This window comes from Globicephala melas, chromosome 3 (genome assembly GCF_963455315.2).
Source record: "Globicephala melas chromosome 3, mGloMel1.2, whole genome shotgun sequence".
NCBI lineage: Eukaryota > Metazoa > Chordata > Mammalia > Artiodactyla > Delphinidae > Globicephala > Globicephala melas.
This window is the reverse complement of record NC_083316.1, coordinates 61,398,945-61,419,387: the sequence shown is the minus strand read 5'-3', so window position 1 is coordinate 61,419,387 and position 20,443 is coordinate 61,398,945. Positions and strand designations below refer to the sequence as shown.

The 20,443-nt window shown below is 35.1% G+C and overlaps 1 protein-coding gene across 4 annotated transcripts in view; it reads left to right on the top strand.

Annotated features, from left to right (window-relative positions):
* AP3B1 (adaptor related protein complex 3 subunit beta 1) overlaps positions 1 to 20,443 on the top strand; it is a 275,059-nt gene that overhangs the window by 185,296 nt on the left and 69,320 nt on the right. For all 4 annotated transcript variants that reach the window (XR_009563389.1, XR_009563390.2, XM_030846347.2 and 1 more), the window contains exons 21-22: positions 7,402 to 7,474; positions 15,543 to 15,649. Coding sequence is in view for 2 of the 4 variants with exons in the window: in XM_030846347.2 (XP_030702207.1) it covers positions 7,402 to 7,474; positions 15,543 to 15,649 (180 nt within the window). In the remaining 2 variants the exon portion in view is untranslated. The remainder of the gene's footprint in view (positions 1 to 7,401; positions 7,475 to 15,542; positions 15,650 to 20,443) is intronic.

Below are 20,443 nucleotides of genomic sequence, written 5' to 3'. Positions count from 1 at the left end.
CCATGCAATTACAAGTGTACCAGTTTTCTAATAATGGGCAACTCTATAATTGTAGGAAAGTCCTCCTTGCACCAAGTGTTGTGGCTTCTGCTCTAAATTATGAGTAATGAAGGCAGATGGTGGGTGCTTTACCTTAATTTAGCATGACAGTATGTTAGAGCTGCAAACTCATCTGCCTTAAATCTGCAGCCCAGCTAAATCTATACTTTTACTCTCTCTCTTCCTTTTCTTTCACTTGGACAATGTATTTTGGGGATATCGAGCATGAAAATGGGAATTTGAGGGTATCTTGAATATATGGCTTTAAAAACAGTTCATTTTATGGTGGTCCTATGAGATAGGTATAATGTTCTCCTTGTTGGAAGATAATATCTTTATGCTTCAGTTTCCTCATCTATAAAGTAGAAATGCTACTACCTACTCTGCTTTTTTCAAGTGCTATTACAAAAAAATCAAATGTGAAAGATCAATGTAAAGCCCTGTATAAATATAAAACAGCAGTGTTAACATTTTTTAACTTGAACATTAATTCCCTGAGAGACCAACAGTATTAGAGTTACAGAAACCAGTGCTAAAAGGAACCGAAAATTTTTTGTAACTCTTATGTCTCCTGCATTTTCCAATTCTTTTTATACCATTCAAGTTAGGAATTAACGTTCAGGTGTGACCCCTTACCTGCAGCCTGTGATCCCATCTACTTTTTGCAGAAGACTGAGCTGACATTCACTGTAAGCATATCCCACCTCTGTGCTCTCTGACACACAATCTCTATTTACCCTCCTCCTTTTTCTTTGAATGGAGCTTTGAGTAAGCTATCCCTATCCACATAGCCGAGAATAAGTCCTATTTCCTTTTGGCCTTGTTTTGTGGATAATCATCTGGGTCCATTGTGCCTTCAGTCTCTTTTTTCATTAATTTCTCCTGCACCAACCAAAGCACTCAAGGCTTTCCTAGCATTTAAAGAGAGGGGAAGGGAGTGGAAGAGAAAAACAGAGAGAATGTGTGAAAGTGAGAGTTCAGAAGAATAATCTAGATATTCTCCAGCCACTACTTCTTAACCCAATTATTTCTTAGTCCCTTTTAAATTGGTTTCTACTCCTATCACTTCCTACAGATATTGTTCTCTGAAAAAGTCAGCCGTGATCTTTCTCCAAACCCAGTGACCTTCTCTTAGTTTATCCTTCTCTGTCTTTTTATATGACTATTCCCCTACTACTTGAAATTCTCTGCATCCTTTTTCTTCTGACTTTTCTGACCCTTTAATCTTTTGGTTGCCTCACTTTTTACCTCCTTCTGACACCCAAGTGTGAACATTGCCCCGAAGTTAGTGCTTATTAGTACACATTTTTTTCAAAAATATTAATTGATATGAATTAATTTAGTCCTTTTTTTCCTCTACAATTTACTATTGTGAAACTCATTAACTCTCTTTTTTTTAAATTAATTTATTTATTTTTGGCTGCATTGGGTCTTCGTTGCAGTGCGCAGGCTTCTCATTGCAGTGGTTTCTCTTGTTGCAGACCGTGGGCTGTAGGTGGTGTGGGCTTCAGCAGTTGTGGCTCACGGGCTCTAGAGCACAGGCTCAGTAGTTGTGGCGCACGGGCTTAGTTGCTCCGTGGCACGTGGGATCTTCCCGGACCAGGGCTCGAACCCGTGTCCCCTGCATTGGCAGGTGGATTCTTCACCACTGTGCCACCAAGGAAGTCCCTCATTAACTCTTGTAGCCTCAGCTAAAACATTTATCTGAATTACTTCCATGGTAATATCTCTAACTAAATCCCTACAACTGTAACTTTTCTTCCCAAATTCAAACCAAATTCTTAGACCTCTTAGGAAATGCTGGTTTCCCAAACCCAATATAGCCCAAAGACATGATCTGTCATTTGGTACCAGCGTGCTTTCTGTTCTCCCAGATTTGTAGACCCATAATTGTCCTTGACCCCTCCCTCATCCTATATGTGTACACAGTTGCCAAGTCTTAGAGATCCTGTGTATTATTTTTGATATCTGTTTTTTCTTCTCCTACCACCACCATTGTAGATCAGCTCTTCATGACCTTGCCCATAGACCATTGCCTTTGGTCATTCTCAGACACTTCCCCAACCCCAGTCCTTCTCTACAGCTGCCAGATTAATGTCAAAGTTAACTATAATGATGCCTCATTGTCATTTGAGTTCAGTAAACTCCTCAGGCTAGCATGTCCAAACCCACCTTTCCAGTCTTAACCTTCTTTGTGTTCCAATCCCAGTGGACTATTTGTGGTTCTTATGCTGTATGCTTTTCTGTTTCTGTGCCTTTGTTCTTCCTTTTACATCATTTCTCTTATTACAGAAAATATAAGCTGAGGAGAAAGTGGCCTTATATCAAGGGTAGTCCCTCCACTTCTCCTAGTTGAGAATGACTGCATGGAATGAAGGATATTACTGACTAGAGGGTATTACTCATGTGAATGGTGTAGGGACAGTCAAGAGGGTGAGAACCACTGTCGAATTGTTTATGTTCCGAAAGTGTTTGTCATTCAGCACCATACCCTAGCATATCCATAAGACACGAAACTGCCGTCATGCATTCTGGTGTCATGTTTGTTTGTTTCTGTTATTGATTGGGAGATGTCCTTGTTTGAAGTCAGATATTGTCAGTAATGACCAAAGAAAATTATCTTTCTCTTCAGTTAAAATTATTTTGATGGGCAAGCATATTTTTCTTTGTAGATGTTCTTTTCTGAACCAAATTTAATAAATATTTTAATGTGAGTCTAATCCTTTTTATGAACTAATTATTTTGCCCTAAATGATACCTGTAACAAAATTAGTTTTAATAGTTCCGTGTTTTCACTACTTCACACGGTGTTTAGGAAACTTTGTTTGTTTGTTTACACAGAAGCGTGGAGAAAAGAATTAGTAATACCGGCTACATTAAATCAGGAAGAGATTTATATCACTTTATCCTGTGTTTTACTGATATAATTAAGTTATATTCTGCTTGTAGTTAAAATTATGTGTCGAACAGATGGTAAAATTTTTATTTAAAATATTTTTTTAAGTTGCCAGGGTTGTTTTTTTCTTTATTGAACCTAGACTTCAGTGTTTTTATTACCAGCCAGTAAGTTAGAGTGTTCCCACTGACTATAGTTATTTCCACCATCACCTTGTTAGTCCCACTCTTCACACCTTAACTGATGGAGTAGTTCTGATTATATCTTCAGTGTCTATGCACCAACTGCTGAAGATTTAGATAAGCCGTGATTAAAAAAATAAAAATGTTACGTCATAATTGTAATTTATTGTGAATAATTTAATGTATTTTCCTTATAAATATTAACAGCATTTTAATTACATAAACTGTGTATAATCTATCGATGGAAAAATAATATATTTAATATACTTGCACCTAATAGCATTAAGAGCATTTCCATATTTGAATCAAAGATTAATATGTGTACTAGCTTTGGGAAAAATAGTACTGTCTGTATATACCTAGCAGTGTTTGAGATGCTCTTGTCAGTGGTTTCTTTCACACATTATAGGGATCTCACAAAACTTTGCTAGTCCCTTTTTAAGAGGTGCAAAGAAGCTAATTAAATCTTTTATGTGCTCCATGGAGTGGTCACAGGTCTTGTGACTAGTGTACAGATGTCAGTAAATATTAAGATACGCTTCAATAAAAGATCTACCGTGTGAAAAATTCTTGGGTATAAATGTGGTTTGAATAGATTGTGGATAAGAGTGAAAGGAACTATTTTCTGATTAGCTGTCTGCCCTATTTGTGAAGTAGGAAACAAGTTTTACTTGTGTTTTTCCAAGTATTTATGATTGTTGCAATTACATAACTTCTGTGAAGATTGTGGAATATTGGGTTTTACTCTGACAATTCAAAGCCTTGCCTCTTTCAATTTATGTCTTTTCCAATTTAGTTCATATTTTAATTTCTTCAGAACAGAAATATCATTTCACTTCAATTGAGATCTTTAAATCAAAGTGAATGCCATTAAGCAAGCTTTCTTATTGAAGTAGGTATAATCTAATAGGGAAGATTTGTTTAACAGTTTAGACTTCTTTTTAACTTATATAGAAGTCTCAATTTGCTGGCAGTGTACTTTTATTTTAAAGCACAGTGTAAGTGTGAGCCTCAGATTTGTAAAGTAAGATGTGTTAGATGACTTGAAGGCAAGAGAGTCATTAAATTGTCTTTGGTTGGTAACTAACTGAAACTATTTCATGCAAATACCTTGCCCTATGAGGCTAGAAATAAGCCTTGAATTTTTGTTGGTTTCAAAGCATAGTGTGGGTATGACAATCTATACATACCATTTATCCTGTTTTATAGTTTTAAATTTCAAACCTCTTTATAATGGTTTCCTCTTAGGAAGCATTTTTGGTGCTTTTTGTGTCAGATCTTTTCTGCTTGCTTTTTTTTTTTTCCAATCAGCATGAAGATGAACATGCGTAATAGATTTTTTAAAATCGTTACAAGGTATATTATTACATTTTTTGTTTGTATTATTTGGAGCTTAATAAGTATTTCCAGGATCTTTTATTTATGATTTAAAATGAAATATGTTAAACAGAAATCAGTTTCTTAACCCTGTGACTTTGTATTTCATTTTTGGAAATGTTGATGTGTTGAGGTGTATAATCGAATACCATGGAAACAAATGGAGATTTGAGGATGATGAATTGATAACTACGTTTTTTTGTAGTGAGATTTTAAGATCAGTTACTGTTGTCCTTATAAAAGTCTAATACAGTCACTCAGCTGTTAAAAACCTAATCCTCTATTTAAAAAAATATACAAAAACAAATTGTCTATCTTTCTGCCTGATCTCTTCTCAAGTACTAATACAATGGAAACAGTGGGTGATCTGTCAGTATGTTTGGTTTGTCAGTGATGGTTTTGTATAAATATTGGGAGGGTAAGAAATAAAATTCACACAGTAAAATATGATTTCACCTGCCTTTTCTCTGCAGCTCCATGGCTCATGCTGCGGTGTGAAATTCTCATTTTACACACTTTGCAGGCGGAGCACATGAATTATGCATTGAGCAAGAAAAATCTCCTGCCTCAAGTCCTATATGCATTTACCCAGGTTCTGTCTCTATTACCAAGATGAATTGCAAATGGAGAAATATTTGATGGAATAGGGCTCTTAACTTCTTTGTTCAGAATTCAGATTTTTATTTTTATAGTAGATCCTTTAAGTATGAACATGTTTTGAACTTACTGTGGATTTTTTTAAATGAAAAATGAAATATAAGAGAGGAATGCCAAACACATCACGAGGCTTTTTATAGCCTTGATTTGGAATGCAAGGCTTTTTCAGTTCGGTAGAAATGACCATTATCTATTGCTAATGTTGTATTTCAGTCGCTGGTTATTTGCTTTACTCAGAAAGTCAATGAAATTCTGTCCTTTTGAGAGCCTTTTTTCTTTTTGTTTTAGGCTTCTAATAAGAGATTATGCCAGTTTCACATGCAGCTCTGTCCTGTGTTGTATGTGACCTGATGTGTGTTTAATAGATATTGTTACACACTCCTGGCTGTGAAGTAGAAAATAAGGTATATAGACTTGCCTCCAGCTTTAACTTTGTCTTGATTTGATAGATTTCTTATTTTTCAGGTGGGGAGGTTACATTTCCATAAAGACAGTCATGCACCATTGTAGCTTATAGGAAGCTACACCCATTGTGCTCAGCATAGCATTTTGATAAGTCACATGGTGATAAGCTTTTTGTTATATGTTCTTTCTTCACAGGAATGTTATTCTTGTTGAGATGGCATATTCATTCTGAACCTTTTTCTGTTACTTGCAACTTTTACATTTCAGCTTCAAAACTAACATTTTTTTTCCCAATCCTAGAAATTGTTATTTATTTCAGGTATGGAGAGAGGGGCAAACATTATTTGTTTTGTTTTTAAATAACGAATGAAAATTAAAACCCACCTAGATGCTTTGGAGTTTTCAGTGGCAGAAATAAATATTTTGAAGAAGAAAATCAATGCTGATGTTTTTAGTAATGTGTATTATTGTATGATCCTTGAAAATAATTTTTCTTTATATTGACATAAGGGAAAAATGAAGCAGGACTTAAAATCATTTAAAAATGTTACCTGATGTATTATTTGATGTATTGCTTTTGTTCATGTATATGCACTGTTGTAAGAGCTCTAAACCATGTAGACTTGAAATGATGGTAAAGTACACTTTGCTTTAGTGATACCTTTCTGTAGTTAGAGGAATACTTCAAAAATATTTGTAGTAATTTACATTAACAATAAGATATAAACTCCTTTGGTAGATTACAAGTTATCTGAAGGCAGGGACTAGACTGTCTTGGCTGTGTTACTTCCATTGCTTAGCACAGAATCTGTTAAAAATTCTATACACATGTATTGAATGAATGAATGATTGAATAAGTGAACAAAAATGTTTTGGCAAAAAAGTTTTGGCCTTCAATTTGAGAGGTTTAATGTAAAAAAAAAAAAAGTACACATTATAAAGGTAACGGTGACCCAGATACATCTATTTAATACCCTAATCCTGTTGGTCTTTAATTGTTTATAATACTACTCAGTACTGTGCCTTATTTTTTCTTTTCTTTCTTTTTTTAAGGTTACGCGTCTTTTCTGAATCTCTAACCGAACTGTGAATACCTCAGGCTTAGGGATCTAGTCCATGGGTATCCACATTTCAAAAATATAGTAGACTGAATAAGCAAATTTGTGGTGGAGGAAGCCCTAATTAACTATGTGCAGAAATGGTTGAGTACTTAGTCTCCCCAAAGGAAAACAGAAAAGAAAGTAAATGAATTCTTTTCAACCCTAAAGAGCAAGAGCCTGAAAATATCATTTATAGATTTTAACGAATACCTTTGGCAAAAGAAGTCTGATGCAACCCAGTGTTGAAATATAAAGTACCTAGTACAATGCCTGTCACAAACTACATCTCAGAAAGGCTAATCTATCACAAGCCCATTGACAATTTCAGAGCTAAGCATGTATTGTTCAAGCATTTCTTTTTCTTAAATCAACTTGTTTAAAAATTATTTTTGAGAATGTTTGTACATTTTCTACCAAAGAGCCACATTAGATTTTTATGTTAGCAAAAAGTTGTCAGATTATAAAATTTACTTTTAAATTTTCTTCTGAAGGTCTTTTTTAATCTCTAAAAAAATATTTTAAAATAACAGTTTGCATGGTAGAGAAGAAATACCACGTGCCAACTAAAATAAAAATTTTGATTCAAAAAAACATTTCACATAACCATATAGAAGCTTAATTTGATATTTTTTTCCCCCTTGGAAGACTAAGCAAAGGAAAAAATGTTTGTTTTGAAATGTTAAAAACTACTTTATAGATTTTTTAACTAGAACATGCAATAAATGAAATATTTATTATTTTGTAGGAGAAAGAAAACAAAACAAAGCAAGATAGAAATCCTCTTACCAAAGATGTTTCACTTCTAGATCTAGATGATTGTAAGTATTGAAATTTAAATTTTTTCTTCTGTACTTAGTAATAGTATTTTTCATTTTTATAGTATCTTTCATTAACATGTCTCAAAATAAATCAAAAACTATTATGAAAGACTTATGGATGTGATTAGGCAAGAAAATTTTAAAAGTTATTTCTATTAGTATTTTTTTCCATCATTCAGTATATCAGTTTTGTATCACCTGAATAAATATAATTGGTCAAATAAAAGTGCACCAAATTCATTTTAAGATTTTTTGCTTTAGTAATTTATACTTGCTTTAGCAAGTAATTATCTGTATCTCACAACTTCTACATTTTTAAATGTTGATTGTGGAGATCAAGACATCTAATTTAAGGAAGTAGAGAATTAGGAATGTGATTGGAAATGTAAAGGACACCAACCGTCTTCTACTTGCCGCACTTAGGGTGGGAACAGAAACGAGTACAAACCTTTTGGAATACAGTGTAATTTATACGTATCAATATTTTAACTGCAAAAAATCCTTGTCCCAGCAAATTTACTTCTAAGAACTTAGAATCCTACAGATATGCCCACCCAGTATGCAAAGATGTATATTCAGCTCCCTTTAAATTCTCCTGCATTGTGAGAAAGAGATAGAACTAACTTTGTTGGTAGGTAGATTTTGCATTAGAGGAAGAGTAACAACACATGAGATTTCTGAATATTAAACTACTGTCTTTTTGCAATATAGTTTTCCTGTGCTAGAGGTGAGTTATGTATTTATGTCTTACTCTTTCATAGAGCTGTTCTATTTATATTGTTTACCTGGCCTATTTCCAATAGTCATGGCAAATTCCTACTGTAGAGAAATTAAAATATATAATACTGAGAAATACGTAACAGAGAAATTAGAGATAAAATTGGAGCCAAGTTTGAATAATTTTATACCTGTTGGCAAAGATGTTAAAATTTACATCATTTCTCACCTCCTGGCTAAGATTTTTAAAGTAACGTCCAGTATTGTTAAGGTTTGGAGAAGCAGGCACCCTACATTTGTTTTTCATAGGCATATAAATAGGTGCAGTTTTTTGAAGTCATTTGAGCAATATCTATCAAAACTTAAATTCCACACACCTTTTGACCTAGCATTTCTTTTCTAGGAATTTATACTATAGATAAACTAGCAAAATCAGATCTTCCATCCTTGTTTTAGACTCTTTAACTTAATGGCTTAATTTTACACTTAAAGTCCATATTCCGAGGTTTCTAAGAGCTTAGGTGATCTGACTCCTGCCTACCTCTTATCCATACTGTTCCTCTGCATCTCTGAAATATGCTAGGCGCATTCTTGCCAAGGGCCTTTGTTCTGCTGTTTTCCCTGCTAAGAACACTTCTTCCAGATCTTCTGATGGCAAGCTGCTTCTTACCTTTCAAATCTCAGCTCAAAAGTCACCTTCTCTTACACACTTCACAAGTCACTCTTGATTGTCTTCGTGGCATTTTTCACTATATGAAATTAAATCTTAACTATTTGTATTACTTGTTTATTGTCTGTCTTGCTCACTGTTATTCCTAGTACCTAGAACAACACCTGGCAGATAGTGGGTACCCAGTAAATATTTGTTGAATTAATAAAGTATGCAAAGGTATGTATAGAAATTTCATTGCAGCATTATTTTTACCGCAGCATCCTGAAAATAAACGAAATGTCTACCAGTAGTCTAATACAACCATTAAGAAAAGTGAGACAAATCTTTATATGCTAGTTATGTTATTGTATGTATGAAACATTATAAGTTAAAAATAAGACACATGTAGAGTATGACTCCACTTACGTAAAAAAGGAGGAAAAGAGGAACTGTATCCTGCACACAAACACAAATATGATTGTACATCATATATTTCTGGAAGGCTACAGAAGAAATACTTAACAGTGATAGCTCTGGCCTCTTTGGGATATAAGACTAAATCAGGGACAGAGGAGAGAAAAATACTTTTACTTTGTATCTTTCTGTGACAATGAATATTTTACATTTATATGTGAAGTTTAAGTTTTAAATTGTAAAATAACAACAGTCAGGCATATTTAAAATGGAATTAAGAGGAAAGGTTACAAGGTACTAGAGTGCACCAGTTCCTTTTCTCCTTGAATTTGACGCTGGATTTCCTGACAGCTAAAGAAAAAAGAGAAAATTGTAAAATGATACAATTTTTATTATTTGATTCTTTTTAAAGCTTTTTTATAATATATGGAAACAAAGTTTTCTTAAATATTAAGTTTTAAGAATTTAAATATAAGATTTTCATTTTAAGGGAAATTTCATCCTAACTTATATTTAACTCAACTTAGGGTATATTTCTGTTTGATTTTAATACCCGAGAACTATTTATTTTAAAATCTTTTGTAATCTTGCATTTGTCAGAAATGACACTTGAAACTTTTTTTTTGTTTTGGTCAATTTAACAAATGTTTGTGGATTGTCTGATAAGCGCAAGGTACTCTGCTAGGTGCTAGAACAGACGAATAGAATTTAGTCATACTCTTCCAGAGACTAGAATCTAGTAAGAGACATAGATACCTGAGCTAGTAGCTGTTATGTAAGAGAGATAATAGAGCTGCAAAGTATGGTTAAAATATGAGGAAAGAGACAAAAACCAATTAACAAGCTAAAAGGCCTTCTGGAAGAAGCTTAAAGATAAAAATAAGTGGAGTGTTGTGGGAGAAAAGAATTGTTGATGATGGTTCCTAAAACACTGACTTCGTTATGTGCTACTTACTAGCCTACAATAGTTCTCCACTGTCCATGGCAAGCAGTTTGTTGATCAAAACTAAAAAGTCACTCTCCAGCGGCTTGAGTTCTCTGCTGTGAGAATTAGATTAATTTTGAAGGAGAGGCAGACACACTTCTTACATTTTATCTAGTCGTAATCCACAGAGATGTTTTGTTCAGTACACACTGCATGCCAGGAGAACTGCAAGTCCTCAATTTATCTGTGTCTTCATTCAGAAAACGTTTATTGAACACTTGCTATGATCTAGGTAATCTGCTATATACTAGAGATTCTAAATGGGCGTAACATTGTCCCTCCCCACGGAACTCTCCAGGTGTCATGGGAGAAACAGATAAGTCAGCCCTTAGATTACCACATTATAAATGAAATGAGAAAGAGATATGCACAGAATGCTGTTAGGTATTGGGGTACCTAACCCACCTAGCTGTAGCAGGATGTAACGGTGGAGCTGAGTATAAGTAAGAATTAGTCAAGCAGTTGGAGGCAAGAGAAGAGAGTGAGGAGAAAAAAGACATGGAGGAGGGAAAGAGCTTGCTACTACCTGAAATAATCATTATCTCTCTCTAAGGAGGCAGTATAGTTAGCAACCCTGGCAATAAATTGGCTCTACTGTAAAACAGTTCTGTGATTTTAAATAAGCAACTTGATATTTCCTTGCTGCATCTGTTGAGGGGGTGTTATCAGAAGCACAGGCATTAGTCCTGGCCTGGCCTTTAATCAGTTAAGTGAGTTAATTTGTCTCATTTATGCATTTGTAAAATGAAAAAGAATGGCTGAAAAGTTTCTACAGTATCTTTAGATTTTGAAATTATATGACTCTGTTTCATGGGGTCAGTTGATAATACATTAGAAAATATTTATAGTAGGAGAATATACAGCCTAACAGTAGATAGGCTTAGTGACAGAAATACACTTTATTTTTTCCAGACATAGTTTATATTTCTGAAAATTAAAATATCTTTTAGTACCTCATACCATGTGGTTGGTCTCAGTTGGATAAAGCAGCAGCATCATATTCTGGCATCCTTTTATAGGAAATATAAACCTATGTAATTACACTATTAGTACAACTAACTGAAGTCTTTTTAAAATTTTATCAGCCAACAATAATCATGCCACAAATAAGTCTTATGATCTATGATGGCATACTGTTGAATAAACTGTAGTAGAGACAGTAGAGTGGAGTGGCTAAGAGGACAGTGGAGCTAGATTGAGTTTGAATCCCATTTCTGTTATTTACTAGCTGTGTGACCTTGGGCAAGTTACTTTATCTCTCTGTGCTTTAGTTGCTTTATCTATAAAATTGGGATAATAGTAATACTTATTAGGAATATTAAGAGGATTAAATGAGTTGATAAATGTAAAAGTACTTAAAACTGTGCTTGGCACATGATGAATATTATATTGATATAAGAGTTAGCTGTAATGGAGATGATGACACCACAGCAGCAAATTACATTTAAAAAGTTAAATAACTTCATATTAAACCATTATATATTATAATGGTTATATATATTATATATATATAAAACCATTATAATGGTTATATATGTTGTGTGTGTATATATATATAACCATTATAATGGTTTTATATATATATATACAATATATATAACCATTATATATTAAAATGGTTATATATATAACCATTATATATTAAAAGTTTTACTGAGATTTTAAAGCATAACTTTGATCAGAAGAACATGTATAATTACTTTATTAAATATACTTTAGTAAAGAAAGTGTTTTGTAGAAAGTTTTTTTTTTGTTTGTTTTGTTTTTTTTTTTTGCGGTACGCGGGCCTCTCACTGTTGTGGCCTCTCCCGTTGCGGAGCACAGGCTCTGGACGCGCAGGCTCAGCGGCCATGGCTCACGGGCCTAGCCGCTCCGCGGCATGTGGGATCCTCCCAGACCGGGGCACGAACCCGTGTCCCCCGCATCGGCTGGCGGACTCTAAACCACTGCGCCACCAGGGAAGCCCCTGTAGAAAGTTTTAAAAAGAAAAGAAAATGGGTTACCATTCTGACAAATCAGCTCAAATTCTTTTCATGGGCAAATCCCTTTCCCTCCAGATTGGATTGTACTGAGGTACTGTTTCATTATTTGCTTCTTTCTGTTTTTATCGTGCACATTCCTTTCCTTGCCATAAATATTCTTTAACAACTTCATTTTTAATGACTGCATGGTTATCCTTTATGTTGTTGTAATAAATTCTATTTAACAAGTTTACTGTTGTTGGAAATTAAACTATTGTTTAATTAACTACTATTGTTTCCATTTTTACTGTCATAATCAGTGAACAACACACATCTTCATAAATGTATTATTGCATTATCTCCATGACTCTATCCTTAAGATTAATTCCCAGGAGTAGAATTGCCGGGAAAAAGGCTTTGAAGAATTCTACTGTCTAAAATTGCCTTTCACAAAGTTGGTACCAACTTACACAGTAGTAATGTGAGAGTGCCAGATTCCTTTTACCCTTACCAGTCTGGATTTTGTATTTAAAAATTGCCTTTGCCAATTTGATAGGTGGAAATGTTATCTAATTTTAATTTGTATGCATGTTATTAAAAAAAAAAAAACTACATAGAGTCATTTTGTTTCTTACACGTTAAGTTGCCACAGTCAACTGGCTGCAGAATCCAATTTAGGATAAACCTTCAGTGCCAGCTTTTATCTTGCCAGACCTGTTAACAGATGTGTAATCATTTGTTTAATGCCAGAGCTTCTGCCTTCTGAAATGATAATAAAAGTTTGTCTTTTTTTTTTTTTAAGAGTCAAGCTTACCTTTGGTGTGAATTTTTCTTCTCTTGTCTTTTTCTTCTCTATGTCTTTAGCCAAGCTAGAGTTGAAATCAGAGGCTATTTCTTACTCAATTTTTATTCCTTATATGATCATCTAATATTTTGGATGGATGGATAGACAAACAAATGAACAAAATGCACTTAGAACCCACCAGAAAAGTTACATGTTGCATGGAAAGGCAACACATTTTGATTCAATTAGAAGATCCAATCTCTAGTCCTGTAGTGGTTCTACCAATCACTTGTTTCATGATCTTGCAAGTCTTAATCTCCCTGTGCCTCAGTTTGCAATGTCTTTATATAAATGCCCTTTCTGCCTGCTCACTACCATTATCTTACTTTAGTCCTTGTCACATCATGCCTAAACTATTGTAAATTCCTCCTCACTGCCAGCCCGAGTGCTCTTTCCAGTTCTTCAGCCTGTCTCTTACACTGGCCTCTGACTAATCATCCTGCAGTACCATATGTCATATCATTCGTCTTCTTGGTAGATTTTTAACAGTTCTCCTTGGTGTATAGGATAAATCCAACCCCTTTAGCTTTATAATTCCCCACCTCTCAGCCTTTGTTCACATGATCTCATTCAGTAACTAAGCAGCTTCAGTAAGTAACCAGCTTCTTCCTTTCCTCTTATTTGAATGCTACCCTTACTTAAAAACTGGGCTTCATTCCCTCTTACTCACCAAGCCTTCTCTTACCACCCTATCCCCATTGATTCTTCTTTTCTTTCCGATTCCCTATGGCACTTGCTAATTGTTAGTGGTTTTCAACATATGTCTGAGGAGACCTGGGCATTTGTAGCAGTGCTTCACACTAAGGGCACACTCCTTTAGGAGTGCGAGGGAGCAACCAATGGCTCCACTCCCTCCTCCACCCAGTCTCCACTCTGCTTTTTGTATTGTGTATGTTGAGATTTTATTTAAGATTTCCTTTGAAATTTTTCTTTTTTGGCAGTATCACTTATGGACTGTATTTTTTTTCTTCTTCAAGCATGAGTATCTTTTTTTTCTCAGTTAGGTTTTAAGTCACTTGAAGACAAGGACTGTATCTTGAACTTCTTTTTCTCTCCCTTGCTCTCTTGTTCAAGAAATATTTATTGCTAACTTTATGAATTAACATTTGTTCTGCCTAGCTTACAAGATGTTGTGAGACTAAAGTGAGAAAAAGATGCTTTGAAAAGTGATGTCATGTGAAGTAAACGTTACTTCCTTTATAGTATTGTTTTAGCGTGAGAACGTGTTGGAAGCTAAAACTTTTTCTACATTTGAATTTTATTTCATTCGACAAACAGTTGAGCAGTTACTAAGCACTAAAAATTAATGTGTCAAAGTCTTCTCACACAGACCAGTAGAAATGAAAATACGTAAAGACACAAATTTGTATTACAAGAGAAGTATGGTTGTAGAAGTGTGTCCAAGTATATCTGTGGAACAAATGAGGCACATATAAGCTGTGTTTAAGTGAGTCAGTCTGTGCTTTCCCTCTAAGTGGTATCTTACTGGGTAGAAGTTGCAAGGTGAGCAAGGCAAAGACGTACCTTCTAGGCAGAGGGAATACGATATACAAGGTTAAGACATGAAACAAATCTTGGGAACTCTTATTTGGTAGAACTAGAACATAGGAGTGGCTGATGAAATTGGAGATGAAATTGGCTAGACCTGCCCAGTATGGTGGCCACTGGCCACATGTAGCTATTTAAATTAATTAAAATTTTAAATGCAGTTCTTTGGTCATACTAACCATATTTCAAGAGCACATTCGGTATGTGCGCTCGTGGCCATCATGTTGGACGTACAGCCACAGAACATTTCCATCATCATAGAAAGTTCTATTGGACAGTGCAGAGCTAGATCATAGAGGAACTTGCGCATTTAATTAAGGAGTTGGACTTTTATCATGTAGGCAATTGTGAGCCTTTGAAGAGTCTTAAGCAAGGGAGTAACATGATCAGATTTGCATTTACAAAAGATTTTCAGATTTTTTTTAGAATCAAACATTTCTATCTAGCGCATAGCTTTTGCTGACAAAGTATAATTAGAAGGGAATTAGGTAGTCTGGGCCCCTTATAATTATTACAGTGGAGAATAAAATAGAGAAAGGATTTAATAAGCACTCTTTTAAGACTTATAACTCAACTGGAGAACTCTCTTGAAAGCTATAGTTATTTTTACATTAGTCTGAAAAAATGTTTCTTTACCTTCCTCTTTTAGTGAAGTTACTGGGTGATTAATGTTAGTGATAATGTTAGGTGATAAAAATTTTCAAAAACTATTACTCAAGATATTTATATTCTTATTTTGTTATAGGATTTGCCATTATGTTTTGAAAGCTAAGACTAACTGCCATGACTTTATAATAACTTGACTAAATCAAGATGTTAAATAGAATTGTCATAGATTTATTAATCAAAGTAATTTAATTAGATTTACTAGCAAAATAAAAATGTTGCTTTTAGTAATATGAATTAAGTTTTCATGCACATTTGCTAATTTGAGCCTTTTCTTATAGTTAACCCAGTGTCCACTCCAGTTGCACGTCCCACCCCAGCTCTTTCTCCAAGCTTGATAGCTGATCTTGAAGGTTTAAACTTGTCAGCTTCTTCATCAGTCATCAGTGTAAGTAATTTTCAAAATACATTAGCTCAGTTTTCAAGTGATGCCATTGCATCTTTTTTATTAAAATGCAAATAATTGAAATAGATTCTTAGTCTCAAACAGTTCTTCCTCTAACAAGTCTGTTTCAAATCTGGCCTTTTAATTTTGTGAACATTTTTTTATCTTCTTAAAACAATTTTTATTAGAGTATAGTTCATTTAAATGTTGTGTTAGTTTCAGGTGTACAGCAAAGTGAATCAGTTATACATATATCCTTTAATTTGTTCTGTCCAAACCATTATCATCTCAATTTACTTCTCCTTGTTATCCACATTTACTTATCATGTGTACACTTTTCTCTGGTACTGTTATATATCTCTAACATACAAGGGTTCTTTTCCACATTGAATTAGTTTATATACATAGATTCTGCCATAAAAATTGTTGTCTACATTAACAGACTTTCATTCCCATAATTATTCTATTCCTACAACACTGTTCTTCTATCATAGGCTACTAAAAATACCTGACTGTTTTCATTTAAAAATTCAGTATTAAAAAAAAAAATTCAGTATTGTATTTCTCTTTACATTATCTTCATACATTTATTTACATGCCTTGGTGTCTCTCAAAAAATTCTTTAATGTTACTTATGGGGTATGACTTGGAATGAGGCAAGAGGCTTGCCTATCTCAAAATAATGCCAAAACCATCAGCCTGTCATCGTATCTGAAACTGTAATAATCTTTTTTGTGTTAGCATTATATATCCACTGACCTTTCACTCTAAATCAAGCATGTTGCCTAAGATGCATAATCTGTCGATATGCTTGACCTCCTATTAATTTGATGTCGGGAATCTGACAAACTAAGAGATAGAACAGTAAGTTCTGATGGGCACACAGGTAGCTTGACTAGATCTGGTGTATCAGTGGTTCCCAGGGCCGGTAGGGCATTGCAGGGTACATGATTGGTGATCTGAACTGCCCGGGAGCATAGAGCTGCTTCTGCCAGAGGTAAGAAAGAAAAGTACCTAATTCTTGCACAGCGTTACAAAAAATTCCCCCTTCAAAGCAAATGTGATATCAGGGCTGTGCAACGAAATACTCAAAAGAGCTACATGCATTTCTCTTCAGCTTTGGTCAGCTCAGTTAGAAAGTATAGGCAAAAACTCTTAAACTTATAATGTTTTTCAGTTGTAGAAAGTGATTATCTCTTGACTGCTCAGAAATGAGTATGAACAGTATTTGGGATTTTAGTTTGTCCTTCTTGTTGCTAAAAGGAAAAGACACATTGGAAGAGATGGGGGGAAAGCAGTAAAGTCTTTCATTTATTTAAGTAATAAATATTTATTGAGCATTTGTAGTAGCTGTAAAGAGAAAGTGGTAATCAAAAAATCTATAGTGAAGCATAGTTAGTCTTTGAGGGGAAAGGAGGCCCCTAAAACCTTGGGAGACAATAAGGTTTGAATAACTTGGGTTTGATATCAGATGACCAGGATGCAGATCCCTGCTTTGCCACTTACTAGCTTTGTGACCTTGGGCAAATTGGTAAGTAACTTTTCTGCACCTCAGTTTCCTATGAATGTAATATCTACCTCACAGGATTCTTGCGAGATTAATGAGATAATAAATGTGAAGCTCTTACAACAGTGACTGGCACGTTGTCATCACTCAATAAATATTAGCTAATATTTTTGGAAGTGATATGATATGTGATAATGGACCCTGAGTAGACTCTTATAGTTTATTAGCTATAAGAAGAATACAGTTGAGATTAGAAAACTTGTAGTAAGTTTTCATTCATCACAGAGTAATTGAAGGATTCACCTTTTTATCCTAAAGAAAACATTTATTGGGATGGTCTCTTCAAAGGAAAATAAAAGCACTCTATCCAAAGAGTATGCAAAAAAAGAACTGTCAGAGACTTCCCTGGTGGCACAGTGGTTACGAATCTGCCTGCCCATGCAGGGGACATGGGTTTGAGCCTTGGTCCGGGAAGATCCCACATGCTGCAGAGCAACTAAGCCTGTGCGCCACAACTACTGAGCCTGCGCTGTAGAGCCCACGAGTCACAACTATTGAGCCCACGTGCCACAACTACTGAAGCCTGTGCGCCTAGAGCCCATGCTCCGCAACAAGACAAGCCACTGCAATGAGAAGCCCGCGCACCGCAACGAAGAGTAGCCCCTGCTTGCCACAACTAGAGAAAGCCTGTGCGCAGCAACGAAGACCCAATGCAGCCAAAAATAAATAAATTTATTTAAAAAGAACTGCCAAGTGAAGAGAATCACAACATTCATCCCCAAAAGCTAACAAAATGATCAAACAAGTAGTAGTAATAAGAATGGCAACCAGAAATTCACCAGCAACAGTCAAATAAGGAAACAGTTAGAACTTTAAACAAAGAAAAAAGTGGAACTTTGAAAAGTAGAACCTGTAGAGATAAATTGAATATTCTGGTGCAGAATGTCGTGACTCCTGATCTCACCTCCAGCTCTCAAAATGGTACTTTAAAAAGACTAATCAGGGGCTTCCCTGGTGGCACAGTGGTTGAGAGTCCACCTGCCAATGCAGGGGACACGGGTTCGTGGCCCGGTCTGGGAGGATCCCACATGCCGCGGAGTGGCTGGGCCCGTGGGCCATGGCCGCTGAGCCTGCGCGTCCGGACCCTGTGCTCCACGGCGGGAAAGGCCACAACAGTGAGAGGCCCGCCTACCAAAAGACGAATCAGCCAAATTGTAAGTTTTCTCATTATGTGTACAAATTTAGAAAGAAGTAGACTAAAGACATCAGAGGAAATAAAGAAAAGTCCTCAAAAATTAAAACCCCCAATAATGGTATGGGACCTCAACAAATATAGGGGTCTTTTAGATCCTAAATCAAATTTAGGATCCAAAGATGGGTACATCCACAATTTAAAAATCAACATGTTGCCCTAATTCAATAGAAAGAAGAAATAAAAATAATTTATGGTAAATAGTACATTGATATATAAATACTTGACCATGACTACATTATAAAGGTAGTGAAGTAGTTAAATGACGCTGGTGGCCATAAATGCAAATTGATAGAGGTGTATTATTGTATTAGCAACTCAAATACCATGGGTCATGGTATAACATAATTTTCCAAAACATCAAACAGTTTTTCTGGTAGTTATTCCTGGAAAATTGAGTACATTAAAACCATGTAATGACCCACCCCACCCTGCAAAAAAACTACTTTGTACTGGTATGGAAAGTGTTCTAGGACCAGGTGAACAGGTTTTCACCTCATGAATGTCCAACCAGACATTTGAAAGTTGTGAGGAACGTGGTATAATTTTTATTGGATGAGACTGCCCTGTTCATTGTAGAGCATCTAGCATCCCTGGCTTTCACCCCATTAAAGCTGGTAGCATACTTTACTGTCTCTTCCCCCAGTCATGTGCCAACTGCAAACATTCAAAGCAGTTTAATATAGCAGTTAAAAGCACAGGCTCTTGAGCCAGACAGCCTGCGTTCAAATCAGAGCTCTGCCACTTTACAAAATGAGAGACCTTGGGTGGGTCATTTTACTTCTTGGTGCCTCAGATTTTTCCATCTGTAAAATAAAAATAATAATGCTACCTATCTCACAGGATTGTTGTTAGTGTTAAATGAATCAACATATATGAAATGCTTATAGCAGTACCTGATACATGTTAAACACTATTCCCTGATTTTTTTTTTTTAGAAGACATTGGGGGTAGGAGTTTATTAATTAATTAATTTATTTTTGCTGTGTTGGGTCTTCGTTTCTGTGCAAGGGCTTTCTCTAGTTGTGGCAAGCGGGGGCCACTCTTCATCGCGGTGCGCGGGCCTCTCACTATCGCGGCCTCTCGTTGCGGAGCACAGGCTCCAGATGCGCAGGCTTAGTAGTTGTGGTTCACGGGCCTAGTTGCTCTGCGGCATGTGGGATCCTCCGAGACCAGGGCTCGAACCCGTGTCCCCTGCATTAGCAGGCAGATTCTCAACCACTGCGCCACCAGGGAAGCCCTAGAATATTGTATAATCTTTAAGATGTTTTTATTAAATCTTTGAATGAGGTGGGAAAATGTGGTATAAAATTAAGTGGTGAAACAGAATCCAAAATATTATTTATTTTATCTCAATTTTATAAAATTGTATACTCACACGGTGCTTTTAAAATGTAAGGAAAATGAAAGAATAGAAGGAAGTGTGTTATACTGTTAACAGAGGTTTTCTGAGTGATGAGATTATGGATGATTTATATTCTTCTTTATATTTTTCAATATTTTCCAGAGTTTCTCTAGTCAAGGTGTAATATATATATTATCCTAAAAGCAGCCATTTTTTAATAGGGTAAGCATGTATATGAATGAGTAGGATTCCTTTTTATTGACATCTAATGTTTAATGTCTGTCTTTCTGAATCAATACTACTAATTATATTGAGCAAGTCATTTGGTTTTCTCAACTCTAAAATGATGGCAAGGTAGACCTCCATGTTTCCTTTTAACCCTAATATTCTGTGAATCTATGGAATTTTGAAGCAGTGAAATTAGTTATGCCGGGATGATTTGAACGTTCATGAAAATAAATAGGTGAAACATTTTTTAGCTTATGTTATGACTTGTGTTTCATAGATGATTTTTATTTATTTCAGTGAGTTATTAAGTTTATTTTCTTTATGTGTTTGGTACAATATGGGTAGGTTTTATTTTTTGAAATTACCAAAATATTTACAGTGAAATCCAAAAAACATTTCCTTTTTCACACTAAATATTTTTCAAATGAAAAATTTCACTATTCGTTTTTACCCTTTGAATTGTAT